The following is a 15,895-nucleotide window of genomic DNA, read 5'->3' as shown; positions in this document are numbered from 1 at the left end:
ATATTACTTTTATAATTAGGGACATTTTGGTAATCTTCAATTTCTACCAATTAATTTTTTTAATTTATCACATCGGTTAAATCCTATACTAATTTTCACAAACTTTACTTCTAAATCTACTCTCACTAACCTTCAAATTCCCTCAAAAAAACAATAATCAATTCATTCTCAAATTCATCCACTCATTCTCCCCAAAATCAATCTTGTAAAGTGAACACACCCTTATAGATTGACGAATATGAAAATGGATGATAGGGCATCATAATGAGTGCAATTTTTGTTCTTTGTTAATGTCTATCGTTTTTTTTTACTTACTACATTGGAGATAATTGTAGTCTTCTTAAGTATATGTAATAACTTCTATCATGATCACAAAAAGCCTTTGTCCCTTTTTCTCCCAAAGAAGTGCACATTCACATACCATGGTTTATGTAAAGAGCAAAAAAAATTCTCTCTATTTTCTATTATATCTACATCGACTAGTTTAAAACCCACTTAATTTAGAGTATATATTTGGGTGTAGACATCACCTTACAAGTCAGTTTTGTGGGGTTGAGTTAGGCTTAAAGTTCACTTCTTAACATGGTATTAGAGTTATGGTTAGAGCCTATCCTAGCGATATTTGTTGTTTGTTGGACATGTTATTCCACCCGCTATCGGGCTATTATCGGACCACCCATTAATTTCTAATCTCAGGCTCGAGATTATGTTTATACCTCGACATGAGGGGGGGTGTTGAAAGTCTCACATCGACTAAATATAAGGTCAATTTATATATATATATATATATATATATATATATATATATATATATATATATATATATATATATATATATAAGTGGGTGCAAACCTCACCTTACAAGTCAATTTTGTGGGATTGAGTTAGACTTAAAGTCCACTTCTTAACAATATCCATTTCCTCCATTATCAAACTTTTATACCCAATAAATCTACCTTTTCATATTTATATTTGATTTGTTTTCTTAAGAAATTGAAGAGAAGAGAATTAGGTTTCCGATGAGAAAATATCATTTAGGAAGATAGATTATGTATCAATAATTTACTACTTATCTTACTTGCAGTCCCTTTATTCCTATTATTTTTACCTTGCTAAAATATTGATTACACCTATTTCCTGTTTTTATTTACAACATTTCTTATTCACAGTCTTAAAATTGACAACTTTTACATATTTGATCAATAAATCTAATTCAATGTTTTTTATGTATGCAGCATGAAAATGTATGATATTAAAATCAAAACCTTGATACAATAATGAAAATGATGAACCTTGGATGTGTGATAAGGCAAAGTAGAAAAATGAGACAAAAGGGAAAGCAACGAGGAAAAGTAAAAGCATGGACAAAAAGAAATTTTATTAAGAAGTAATGGTACATGTATATAATTTTTTACAAATATAAGTAAATAAAACTATTTGGGTTTAGGAGGTCGAGGTCAACTCTTATTCTTGGTCCATTCTTCCAACTTCAAGCATAGGTCAAGATTCTTCTTTCGCTTCATGCTTACATGTTCGATCAAACTGGGGAGTTACTTCTAGAAGACACTCCAATGCTAAAGTCAGTAAGAATCTTGTAGTATTAGCAATAAATACGTAATGAATGTAAAGAACCAATCATAATACCTCAAACATGTATTTATAGATTTTGGAATGAGTTTCAAATTAGCATCGGCCTAATTACGACCCAACTAGTAATAGTCTTGCTTAGCTTTAACGTAATTGTCCTTAACATTAATCTTTGTTTAAATCGACCACTCGATTAATCGGTCGACTCTTTTGGGGTTTCAAGCTAATAGTTTGTTTCAATGAGCACATGAATCCCGAAAAATTATGTGTCCCACTCTCATCGGTTACAACTTCCCGCAACTGCCACAATTACGAAGTAACTGCCCACGTAGTTAACCATTTCAAATTGAGCAGCTACATAGAAATCCTATTATCCTACTCAAAACGTGCGAAACCTTCTCGCACTCAAAAACCCCTTTGCATATCAAGGTGCAAGGATATGTTCAGGCTTGGGGGGCCTGTGTATAATATGACCACTCAGTCAGTAGAAGACTGGACAATTCTATCAACCTAAAACACCAAAAGAGTCGGCTGGTTAACCGAGCGATCTCGTTAAACAAAGATTAATGTTGAGGATGATTACGTTAAAGCTAAACAAGACTATTACTAGTTGGGTCGTAATTAGGCCGACGTTAATCCGAAACCCATTCCAAAATCTATAAATACAAATTTGAGGTATTGTGGTAGGTTGTTTACTTTCATTATGCATTTATTACTAATACTGTCTGATTCTTATTGACTTTAGTATTGGGTGCCTTTTATAAGTAACTCTCTAGTTTGATCGAATGGTGTAAGCATGAAGCGAAGGAAGAATCTTGACCTGTGCTTGGAGTTGGAAGAGTAGACTATAGAGAAGAGTTGACCTCGACCCCATAAACTGAAACATTACTAGACAAATAAAAATAACACAAAAAACAACATAAAAGCTAATAGCCTTTCAAACTGGATGTACAAATCAAACATTCCTAGCTTGGAGCAAATATTTTTTTTAACTTAATAAGAGATAAAGATTTGGTCAGAATATCTACTAGTTATATGTTAATGGAAATTGAAAAAAGTTTAAGAACACTGATATTTTCTCTAACAATGTGACAATCAATTTCAATGTACTTAGTTTTTTCATGCATAACTTGATAACTTGATTTAATGCAATTTGAAGCATAACTTTATTCAATGCAATTTGAATGACATTGGTTATCACAAAAAAGTAGAACAGGTTCTTTGTAGATGACTCTCAAAACACTCAACAAAAAAATAAATCATTGTCTTTCACAAATGGTAGCAACTGTATATTCAATTTTGGATTAACTTCTCAAAATAGTCGATTGTTTCTTAGAATACTAAGATATAGAAAAGTTTCCAAGATATATAACGTATCACGTGAGAGACCTTCTTATATCATGTTTATAATTTTGAAATATATGAGAGTTTTCATAAATATTATTTATAAATATATTTATGACTTCTTACCATATTATATATATATATATATAATTTAGTAAAATATTTTGAATATTTGTAACAAAATGCAAAGATGAAAAATTTAGTCGCTAATTAAAGATGTTGAGAACAAAGTTATCTTTAGTATGAAAGGTGATAATTTATGGAATGTATTTTGATGCTAATAAAAAATGAAAATTCTAGATATATCTTATTATATGATATATGTGTCTTGAAAAGATATATAATAATGATTTGATAGATGATATTAGAAAAATATATATTAAAATATACTTGTTATAATTGTGAATTGTTACATGAAGTACATTAAAGGAGTACAAAATGTAGATAAATATGAGTCCACATATAATCTATTATGAAAAGTCGCAAGTTGAAGAATGAGAGATGGACACAAACTAATAAGGGTTTTAATGGTAAGGTGTTGAATGATTGTTAAATAAACTAAGGGTATTTCTCCATATCAAAGTCTAAATCTAACCAAACTTGTGTACTATGAAAACTACCAAACATTTTATGATTGATGTGAGAGTATATCCTTTTTAGGAATATTATCCATTCATGTTAATGTGATTCATATTTGAAGGATAAAATCATTATCGTGATATGAATCACTTTACAACGGAAAAATATGAATTATACAAAAGTTAAAAATTGATTCAAATTACGATCATAATTTCATATAAATTAACATGTGAAAAATATTTTATAAATTTCCCACATGTATAGTCATAAAGTGTATTTTGAGATGTTTAAAAATCGTGTTCGAACTAAAGATTTATTTTCACAAAACTACAATTTTAGGAATAAGAATTGAGGTCCACGTATTACAATGTTTTGCATAACTTTTACATTATTACTAGTGTACCTTTTGTATATATAGGCTTACCTTTGGGGAAAAGCCAACAAAGTTAAGTTTTTGGAATAATATGGTGAATAAGATTAAGAAAAAACTAGTTAGGTGGAAAGGTAGGTTCTTATGACAAAATATGTCTAATTAAGTATGTTTTTAAAACCATCCCGTTATTTTACTATTCATTCTTTAAAGTTTCATCTAGTGTATGCAATGCTATTATAAGGTTACAAAGAGACTTATTATGGTAGCATGAAGCAATGGATAGAAAAATAACATGGGTAAAGTGAAAGAATATTTGCAAAGCTAAGGAACAAGGAAGGTTGGGCATCAAGAACATTAGGTTATTTATTTTATCGGCCTAGTGAAAATGGAGGCTGGTTATGGAAGATGATGGACTATGGAGTTGAGTTAGTGGAATGTTAATAAATGGAAATAGTGTGAGTGGTGAGGGAGAACATGGTTTGAGTGTGAAAAACCACATATATCAACATTGATGATAGAGTTAGAACTAAGATTTCCAAATTTGGAAAGGGAAGATGAATGGAAATGGTGTGATGTAGTGGGAAATGTCCACACTATCAAAATCAGCTTATGAAAACTTGTCGAGTAGCAAAATAAAGGGACGATATTGATTTCTTTAGACTATTTTGGATAATTAATGATTTGTCATCGGTCAAATATTTAACTTGGAGGGTAATTATGAAGAGATTAACAACTAAGCAAAATTTGAAACATAGGAAAATCTTACTAGACGACGATGTACATGTGATGTGTACTAAGGTGAATAAAATAGTGTGTCATATCTACTTTTTTCTTGTAAGATTGCAACTATAGTGTGAAACATGGATAATAGATGAATTGAGACAATTTTAGTACAACATAGACAAGTGGTAAATCACTTCAAACAATTTAATAATTTAGAGCTCACTGTAAAAGGTATCATTTGAAAAAAATATATGGATAATAATCATTTGTGATATTTAGCATATGACCTAAATCCTTTTTCTTGTCAAAAGTCACACTAAGGATAAGTAGTACAAAGTTGATAATTATTACACTAAACTTACAAAAGAAGAGTAAAAGTGTTTGAGTATTATTAGGAAAATATAGGTAGTAAGAGTAGAGAAAATATGAAATGAAAATGCATATGCATTTAGAAAAAATCTACTTTTATTTAAAGATAAGGGATTAATACACTGAAACAATGTGATGATACATAAAATAATATAAAGTATCTACAAGATTAAATGAGGTGATGGAAGAGCCTGAGGAGTTGAGACCGACTGAGGCAGTAGGAGTGCGATCTGGATCCTTGAAGCTTCTCCGACGAGTGAAGACGCAACATAATGGAATAGGAAACTCGAGATCGAAGAGGAAACTGAGAGCGAACACAAGGAAAACCTAGGATCTAGGGTTTAGTCGATGGAAATGAAGGAAAATGGAAAAGGTCGAGGAAACCCTAGCGGAGGCCATAGATCGAAGAACCGTTCGGTGGAGATGAGGTTCTATGGCTGAAAAGGCTTAAGAAAGGGAGAAGACGAGGTAGAACTCTTGCGGAAGACGAGGTTCTATGGCTGAAATGGCGGAAAAAGGCAGATCTGTGGTTGGAGACGAGGAAGAACTCTTGCGGAAGAAGAAGCTCTTTCTGATGCACGAGAGAAAAATGAATGAGATGCGAGCCTTGCGCAATGCAATGAAGATGTGGCTGATGCGTTGGAGCGGTGACGTAACGAGGAGCTGACGCGTGCCGAGATGTGGCAGTGGAGGAGTCAGCGTGGAGGATGATAGAGAAAGCACAATGGAGAAATGGAAATGCAAAATGAAGGAAATATGCTTTGAAGGTGGCTAGAGGCGGATCTCTTTGGACTATCTAGCTTGACTTTCAAGAGAGAATTGTGTCTGGATTTTCTCTACAAAAATCACAATTCATTATGCTCAAAAGTGAGTGATACAATGGTGGAGACGAGAGTTTATAGTAACTCGTGCTCCAAGAGAAATGAAATGTATGTACATTAAAATGTAAAAGAAATACAAGAAGATATTGAGGTAATTTCATGAGGCAGTATGTCATCATTCCCTCCCTCTTAGAAAAGATTTGTCCTCAAATCTTGGCAGGTGCCTTATGAAGACGCTCCACAACTGGAGCAAAGCCATCTTGCAGTGGCCTTATTCCTTTATTCCTTGAGATCTACTTTTCCTCCTCCTGGATGAAATATAAATTTACAATACACATGAAATATATTTGCAATTAATATCAATCCAATATAAAAATTTTCTAAGATAAGAACTTTAGAATAAGAACTTCCTAGAGTTTGTTTTGACGTTTGAAGCATGTGTAGAAGTCCAAGGGGAAAAGTTATTTTGCTTTTGTCTTAAGTTATTTGTCTCCATAAAGGTAACAATAACAAAAAATTGCCATTTGTTGAAACGTTGTGCATAGAATATCAAATGACAATTGTTTTGAAAGAGAAGTTAATATTTGAAGACCCAACAATTACTGGAAAAGATGTAAAGAATTAAAAACCTTCCCTTTCTATGATTTTTGGAGTTGAATTTGCTATCAGTAGCAATTCCTCTTTTTCTCTATTTTCCTCTTCCTTCGTTTCTTCTTCTCTTCTCTTTTCCACTTCTCTTCTTCCTCTTTTCTTTCTTGCTCTCTTCGTTTAATATCTCTTTCCCTTTTCTTATCCCTTAACTCTTGAAGTTTTGCCCCAAATTCTATTTCTCTATGAAAGAAACCATAATCATTTAATCTCTCAAGAAATATTTTTCCATTTTCAATACTATCTCTCATTAGTTCCAGGTTTCTTTTGATTGAAAGAGGCACAAACTTTCTTCTCATGCAAGATTTTAATTCATTCCAATCACAAATGTGGGACTTTTTTCCTATCCTAACATGATATCGTCTTTCATCCCACCACTCTCTTGCATGTTTTTTTAAAACTAGAAGTGTAGAGACTAAGAACATATGATTCACTATCTCTAGAATAGAAATAGGTTTCAAATTTACTTCTTCTAACAATGAATGGATGCATGTCATCAATTTCCCTTTCCCAAGCTAGGTATGTTAATGCACCAATATCCTCCTCACCAAAGAATCTTCAAAAGTAACAAGTGGTAGAGAGACCAAATGCTTTAAGTGTGGAGAGAGAGAGGACATTATTCTTCTGAGTGTCCTCACAAACGATCTACTTATCTCTTAGATCATCAAAGTGAAAGTGAAGATTCTTCTAGCTAGTGACTCAGATACTTCTATCTCTGAGGAAGAAGCCTTACCTTGTGAAGGTGAGTTATTATTGGTAAGACGACTTCTTGGAAGTCAATCCAAAGAACTAGAACAATCACAAAGGGAAAACCTATTTAGAACAAGATGCAAAATCTTTGAAAACACTTGCTCATTGATTGTGGATAGTGGTTCCTCTTGCAATTGTTGTAGTTCTAGAGTGGTGAACAAATTGGTCTTACCTACTATTCCTCATCCCAAGCCTTATAAGCTTCAGCGGATAACAGAGGATGAAGAAATAGTAGTCAACACACAAGTAACCATACCACTATCCATTGAAAACTATGAAGAAACCGTTTTATGTGATGTTGTTCCAATGGATGTTGAGCATGTATTACTTGGTAGGCCATGGCTATATGATCATAACTCCACTCATGATGGCTATACCAACAAAATAACTTTCCTTCATAAAGGAACTAAAATCAAATTGATTCCTCTTACACCTCAACAAGTGAAAGAGGATGAGATAAAAATCAAAGAAAAAATTGAAAAAAAGAAAGAAAACAAGAAAATAGGTTGGAAAAGCAACCTTCTCAAGAAAAGAAGAAGGAGACAAAGGTATGCATGTTGTTAACTTTTTCATTAAAAGGTAAATACCTTGACTCTTCTTTTCAAAAACATCACTTTGTTTCTTCATTTTATCATGGGGAATGTTCAAAACAAAGTGAATCCAAAAATATATTAAAGGCCAAGACTTCTTCTCATACCATTTTTGTCAAAAGGCCTTCATTTTATCTTCTTATCTTTGCATATATTTCATTAATCATACTAATTTTTGCTATTTTTTGTAGATATATTTTTGACCCCGGTGGCCAATAAAAACCAAAGTTGTGCTTTTTTCTTTCTTCCCGATTTGAGGACAAATCGTTTTAAAGAAGGAGGGAATGATGGCAAACCCTTTAGGAATTTCCCATCCAAAGAAGTATCAACTTCACTCTAAGACCAAGAAAGGGAAGTTGAATAAAGGACATCTTTTCTTTCTAAAGTATTAGCATGTTCTTTTTTAACTAAATATCTTTACCTTGTTTTGTAGGTTACCAATAAAGGTGGAGAACCATGCCTATACACCTTGAGAGGCTAGCCAAGCAAAGGAGAACAAAGGAAGCAATGAAGAGTGCATCTGCTGCCACCGCACAGCGCACATCGCACCTGTCGCTCAACGAACGCAGACCAGCTTCATCACCTTGAACACGTTTTGAATGCTTTCCACATGAAACATGCAACCCAATTGTGACACTTCTCCTGCACACTTCTTCTAGATTTATGCACGTGTTCAATATGTAGCTTTCCTTGCACTTCTCCAAGTTTCTCTTCTTCTATAAAAGAGAGCTTGATTCATTGTAAAAGATAAATTCAGTTTGATAATGAAATGCTGCTGAAATCCAGCCATTCTCTCAAGTTCATTGCTGATAGCTGATTTAGCTTGTCTCCTTCTAGCTCCCTTCCCCTTTGGAAGGCCGTCTGAGTTAGAATTCCTCACCACACCACATCCAAACACTGCCAGACCATTCATCGAACACCTTCGGTGCACCGTAACATCTCCAACCAATCTCCATTCTGCTGTCACTTCTGGTCTGAGAAGCCACTCTATTCTTGAAGGTGGAGGTCGCTTCCATCATGAGGTGGTGTATCTTAAGTAGAGATTGTAGGCAGAGAACTATTTTATTCATTTGAAAGTTATTGTAATCTATACCATCCCAGTGCACTTTGATAGAAATTTGGATTTGTGACTACTTTCTACTAGTAATAACTATGTATTAAGATTAAGACACCCCAAATATCCTACTTTTCTTTTTGGCAATAAATAAAAAAATATCAAATACTTATTCATTTGATTCTCACAGCACTCTTATATCCACGTTATAATATCAACACTTTTAATATCCTATTATGTTGATACTTAGATGAGTTAACAAAATTTTACTTTGAAAATCCTTCATAATAACAACAAAAATACTGTATTTTTATTTTTCCATTTTTTTTAAGTAAATCATTCTTTTAAAATTCAAAACTCATTTCTTTTTGCGTAATTTTCATAAAATTATAAGCTTCTTCCTTATTCAGAAAATATTGACTGACAAAATATTCTAAAAATATATTTGATATCATTTTTATTTCAACTTCACTAAAATCTAATATATCTTTTCTCAATTTGAGTACAAACTTTATTCTTTAATAATTTAATGAGAATTTTTGTCAGACATTTTTACTCAAAACCAAATGCTTTGTTTTCAAAATGATCACAAGATTCATTATCAGGAATAGGGTCAAAGCAATGACATTTTTTACTGTCAATACAAGTTAAAATGTTAGAAGTTAAAAAATTTATAAAAAAATGTTTAAAACTTAGAGAATATATACAATGCAATAAAGATTGGACATATAAATAGAAAGAACAAAAACTAAAGAAAGAAGACACTGTTAACACAAATTATTAAGTTCTTAATTGTGCAAATTTTTGGTAGAAGATAATGCTCAACCTTATTAATTGAGTTAGTGTGGTTGATTTGGAATTCTTATAAATACTTTATATTAACCATGGATGAGCACAACTTCTATTTATGGTCATGATGCAGTGGTATGTTAGAAATGGAAATGATCAGTTCACTTTTCATTACACTTTCATCTTGCACAACAAAAGATCAACAAGATTCAAGTTTTAATGTGTTACAAACTATGTGTTATATGCCTATATATATATATATATATATATATATATATATATATATATATATATATATATATATATAATGGGAATAGTTGGAAAAGAAAAAAACTAGTTACTAACTATATAAATGGTGAAGAGGAGAAAAGTTTAAGAAAAAATAAAAAAGAATAGAGGCCATAAAAAATGTACTTAAAAGTTCACCACAGGTAAACTTGAATTATAAGAAAAACTCACTTTTCCCTCTTTCTCCCTCCTCCCCCTCTCTCTCTCTATATGTTTTGTTTTAAAGATTTTGATTCAGGTATTTAAGTGTTATAATCCTCTTTAGGTCATGTATTGATTAATAAAACCAATTTAAATATAATTTTATATGATATTTTTCACACATAAAACGTAGATGGGAAGTAGTCTACTAGGAAATATAATCAGTACTCCAAAACTTTGTAATCTTGAAATTTGGAAACGATTTTATTAGATTTCCTAAATCTATATTAAATGTATAAGATGGGTTGATGTTGATTTATAACTTTTTCGTAAATGGTATTATGTTGATTTTCTAAATCTATATATTAAATGGTATTATGTTCCAGTTACAAGATATTAATGGCACCATTGCTATGAATCCTAAAAAAAGAAAGGTATTTGCATCTTCTAAAAAAAGTAAAGTGTTTTAAAGAAGAGTTGAATAGAAAAAGAACAATAAAAGTTATTAGATGTCATAAATAACATCACATTTTATAGTCTAATTTCATTTTATAATTACAATACATTAACAGTCAAAACATAAATCCCATCCACTTAACCGAGTTTGATGATTAAGTATTGTCATTATTTATTTGAAAAGAGATTTTAGACGGAAGATGTAAAATTAGAATGCATCATGTTGGTGACGTCACCAAAAAATTATCCAAAGAATGAAAGGTTTTTTATGGGAAAATTGAGCTAAAAAAAGGCTAGCAGTTGCGGCGTGCGAGTGCAGTGTGTGCGGTACCTGCCAACTGCGAAACCCCTCGCAAATCTCTTCCGTCTTCCTCTTTTCCTCCTCTCAATCTCTGCACTTTTCTCAATACAGGTTATTCTCAATTCAGACTCCCTTTCCTTTCTTCCTCATCGCATAGCTTTTCATTTCTATTCCAACTTCCTCACCCTTCATCTCTCTCAGATTTCCCTCTTCTTCCGGTTACTTCGTTTCTTAGGGTTTCACGCTTTTCTAATTCCTTTTTATTGGAAACCAGACATGTAGGTTTATCATCTTTGGGATAACTAAATATTTGGCTTAAGGCCAAAATTTCGATCTGCCCCCTCCCCCCTTTTAATTGTGTCCCTGTTGAATATTCTGATCTGCTTGCTTTTTGGCTTTGGATTGAAGTTGTGGTTTTTAATTTGCCGGGCAATAATGAATTAAATGTTGTGCATGATTGAGTTGATGTCACCTTTGCAGAACGATGATTAAACTGTTTAAAGTCAAGGAGAAGCAGAGAGAGCAAGCAGAAAATGCAAGCGGAGGACCACCTGTTAAGAAGCAATCAGCTGGGGAGTTGCGTCTTCACAAAGGTTAACCTCTATGATTTCTGTTTTGTAAATGGCTAAAACTTGTGTGCTGGGCTCAAAGCTTTATGTGCACAAGTCAATTCGATCATGCATGTGCTACCCAAAATTGATGCATCAAAAGAGTTTATGTAGCTTTTAATTACCAGAGTAGGGACTTCTGTGGGCTTTAGACATGCACGAGGAAGGATGTGTTAAAAGGAGTTTGTGGATTCACTTAGTCTGAACTGATGTATTTGGTTGTAAGAATAGAATGTTTGAAATTTTCTGATCTTTGATTTTCATCACAAGGGATAGAAATAATAAACAATATGTAAGTGTTTTTGTTTTGTTTTGTTTGAGTGACTTTGAACTGAAGAAGAAAGGTTGTTACTTTTTTAAGGGAACATATTGAATATCTACCACACAATTTGCATTTTATGATGTCTGAAGCTTGTTTCCGAAGATGAGTTGTTTGTCACTTTGTTCGTGCTTTTGGCTTAGTGATTTAGAAGATTTACATTATTGGTTAATTTACTTTCCTTATGTAAGTGGTTTTATTTTTGTTTTTAGTCATTATGTTGTGTAAAAACTGTAGTTTTTGGTCTAATAGTCTAATTCATGCATTTGACAGGATTGCATAATTTTATTTTGTTTTTTGGCATCACGCAGTGTAATAATTCAAGTTTGTGTGAGAATATCTTTGTGCATTTGTCAGTATTAGATATTGCTTTAATTCTGAAGTAAGAAATGCACAAACTTTGAGGGAAATGGCAATTAGAAGCTTTTAAGAGATCTAACTATAAGGATCCTTTTTTATTTGTTAAGATCCTTTTTTATTTGTTAAAAACTGTGGTACTTGAAAGTACAACTGCAATAGTTTCTCAGATCAATTGTATTTTCGATTTTATGTGAATTGACAGGGGAAAAATCAATGGGTGATTGTTTGTGCTCTTGTTCGTTGTTTATATCACTTCCATCTGTATTCATGGAAGCTGTTTTAGTTTTGAATTTATTATTGATTTTTCTGGGAAGATTATTTCTTTTCTGCATGTGGTAAGCTGGAATTTAATCTGGCTATTTTCTGTTTTAACATACTCTGATTTTTGTGTACTCTCCCACGGTGTTGGTAAAGTTGTAAACTGATATATCTCTTAAAATGAGTATCTGTTCTTAGTACATATATGATATTGTTTTTTGGTTTTAAGTGGTTTGGTTTCATACAAAAAGGACCTTTGGAAGTTCAGGTAGCACGAGTTGATTGTATGGTTTTTATTCCTATGAAAAGGGGGAGAGGGACACCAAGAAAGACATTGGGGGAAATTGTTGATAGAAGTTTCATGGTAAAGATTCTCTGAGATCTGGTCTATAACCAGACTATATGTCATTCATGTAGCTAATGGTGCTAACCTTACCAAGTGGGATAAAGCTTTTGTTGTTATTATTGATCTTGTTTTGAGATTACTTGAGGCTGTGGTTTCTGCCATCTTATTGTTATATGAGCTTTCGGGTTACATTGGTGTGCACTTCTTGCAGACATAAGTGAATTGAATCTGCCAACATCGTGTATCATACGATTTCCCAATGGCAAAGATGACCTGATGAACTTTGAAGTTTCAATCCAACCTGATGATGGCTATTACATGTATGGAACTTCCCAAACTATCTGCCCATCTCTTTTGTATTTAACTTGGAAAATTGGATGTACCTATCTCATTGGATTTACATCCCCGTTCTCCACCCCATAAGTAAAAGGAAAATGAACTGAGAACTTCCTTTTCTCCTCTATTTTTGTTTGTTCGTTACAGGGGTGGCACATTTTTGTTTACTTTCCAAGTGTCTCCCATCTATCCACACGAGGCTCCAAAGGTTAAGTGCAAGACAAAGGTAGGAATTGGGAAACCATGATTATATTTGGTATTATATAGTCATACTTTATTTATGTAGAAACTTACGTGTTAATCTTGCTAGTGACATTTTTCATTTTCCTTGTCTGTTTAAAACTCAGAATTTAATTTGTCATGCCATACACGTAGGTCTACCATCCAAATATAGACTTGGAAGGAAATGTTTGCCTTAACATCCTGCGAGAAGATTGGAAACCTGTTCTCAATATAAACACAGTCATCTACGGATTGTATCATCTCTTCACGGTATGACTCTGGTTTTAGCCAATTTTGGTTACTATCCTTGGAACTTTTACATTATAATCTCTGAATTATCGTGGCAGGAACCAAATTATGAGGATCCCCTGAATCATGAAGCTGCTGCGGTCTTGAGAGAGAACCCGAAGTTGTTTGAGTCTAATGTGAGGAGGGCTATGGCTGGTGGGTATGTGGGACAAACCTATTTCACTCGTTGTATGTAATCTTTGCTCCATAACTTAAATTCCGCAGTTGGAATATTATATCATTGCTTAAAAGGTCCATGGTTTGTAAAATTTACTTGCGAAAATTTCATTTTCTTTCAAAACGGTTGCTGCTATTTGTCCTGGAGGAGCACGATGATAAGCCCAAACAAAACCAAGCATAAGAAAGCCAAGCAATTCGTTACTGTAACTTTTTGTGCTTGCTTTTGTAATGTGACTTTATATTTAAAGTGGACCAAACAAAATGGATTCCGTGGTCAAATTTATATATAATATATATATACTTTCTGCTTGCTCCCATTGCAGTTGCATGACTATTGTTCTTTGATTCTTCGTTTTAGTTACCTTGCTGCGTTTCCATCAAATGCAAACATTGATTAAACGTCATACTGTAGTGGCATCAGTAATTTGAGGAATTTGAATATTTCTAGTTGGTTTGTGGGCTCAGTCTGAGATCACTACCATGTTATTACAAGGGTCACCAATTGTTGGGAAAAAAAGGCATACAAATTTTCTTAAAAAAATATAGGTCAAGAAAATAAGAAGCTGAAATGAACCATGCACATTTTGTGAGTTACAATTAGCTTTTTCAATTGATTTATATAGTAATATTTTCATCTAATATCCCCGAAATATAAGAAATATGAGTAACCACACTGCTCGTTTCAGCATTGTGGTTCTTTATCACGACTCTATTCGAGGTTTGAATGATGGGATCACACGTTGCTCTACTCCCCAAACTATTTTGTTACCACAGCCCTTTTTTTCCCCTTTCTCCATCTGGGATCGATCTCTCACTCTTCCATGTTTTTCTTAGTAGATATAGATGTGCGCTTTGCTCTCCTTCACATATGCAGTCAAAACTTTGAAGATGAAGGAGACCATACTCAGCCATTAGTAGGGATGAACAAAATTAACCTAATTAACTGTATTATATTAAACTACATAAAAATGAAACAGTACTCTTTTATAGTTTCTATATGCTCATTAATTGAATCATATCTTTTATTATTTTTCTTTCTCTTTAATTGCGTTCTATCTTAAACATTATGAAAACTTCATTTTTATTCATTCCCCATAGTCGAAACAGAGAATAAGAGCTTCTCAAGCTTCTCATCCCCGTTGTCGTCATCAAAGGCCCTGTCACCCCCTTTCTCCTTGTCCTCTTTGTCATTGTCTTTCTTGCATCACGTTGGACGTGAGGTGATATTTTTATCTCTTTGGGTTTTCAATTTTTAAATATTACTATTCATTTCCGCTTTTTTTTTTTCTCCAATTTGGTCAATCTTTTGAGAATGTATTGGGTTTTTACTGGGATGAACTGTTATGGATTAGGGAATCAAGAATTATATTAAAAGGGTGACCGACAATTTTTGTTTTCGTCTTACACTTTCATTTAATCTAATCTCAAATGAAAAAAAGTAATGATTATCATCTCAAATGAAAAAAAGTAATGATTATCACCCTAGTGCACGGGTCCTTACTTCCTTGCACATAAATATTTGAAGAAAATGACTTTTCAGCTTATTCAAGTGTAAAAAAGCTTTTCAATTTTCAAGGAAGAAAGCAATATATACTAAAGGATATTCTGAAGTTGGTGACATTTGACCATACCAATGAAAATCAACTTTTAAGGGAAGAAATCAAAATCTACCATAGAAAATATTTCATATCCTCCTTTGACTATATTATGAGACTAGTGATGTGAGTATGAAATATTTTTTTTACGAGGACTTGTATTATGAATGAAGTGGGTATATATTATTTTTTTAGTATTTTAATTGAGATGTAATGTTAGTTGAATAATTTAGTTAAACAATTAAAAATAGTTTTGTTCAAAACTATTGTAATTTGATTCAAAAATAATACAATTCGGAAATAAGTTAAGGTATATAGCAGTTCAGTTCATATAACAATTTAGTGCAATTTAGTACAATACAATTTGATATAACAAAAACTAGTTCAGTTCACTCCGTCTTAACTAATTTTTAGTTTAGTTTTAGGTGAACTATTTTTGGTTCACTATAGTTTTTAACAATGCGGTTTAGTTAATTTTATCCATTTGGGTTCAAACAAAATTTAGAAATGTTTGTAAAAAAGTGGATATAAGTTTAATTCACCGTTACAAGTTATCTTTAAAAAGGAAAT

General features: G+C 32.5%; 1 protein-coding gene across 1 annotated transcript; it reads left to right on the top strand.

The window, feature by feature from the left end:
* Positions 1–10,763: 10,763 nt before the first annotated feature.
* On the top strand, positions 10,764–14,047 carry LOC124827394 (NEDD8-conjugating enzyme Ubc12). The gene is made up of 6 exons (XM_047300440.2): positions 10,764–10,924; positions 11,294–11,406; positions 12,916–13,024; positions 13,188–13,266; positions 13,416–13,532; positions 13,610–14,047. Exons 2-6 carry the CDS (start codon positions 11,298–11,300, stop codon positions 13,745–13,747), a joined length of 552 nt encoding a protein of 183 aa, XP_047156396.1. The 5' UTR covers positions 10,764–10,924; positions 11,294–11,297; the 3' UTR covers positions 13,748–14,047.
* Positions 14,048–15,895: the final 1,848 nt, after the last annotated feature.

Source organism: Vigna umbellata, chromosome 1, assembly GCF_029865625.1.
Source record: "Vigna umbellata cultivar VRB3 chromosome 1, Vumbellata_1.0, whole genome shotgun sequence".
Lineage (NCBI taxonomy): Eukaryota > Viridiplantae > Streptophyta > Magnoliopsida > Fabales > Fabaceae > Vigna > Vigna umbellata.
Note: the sequence above shows the minus strand (reverse complement) of the source record. Positions and strands in the feature narration are given on the sequence as shown.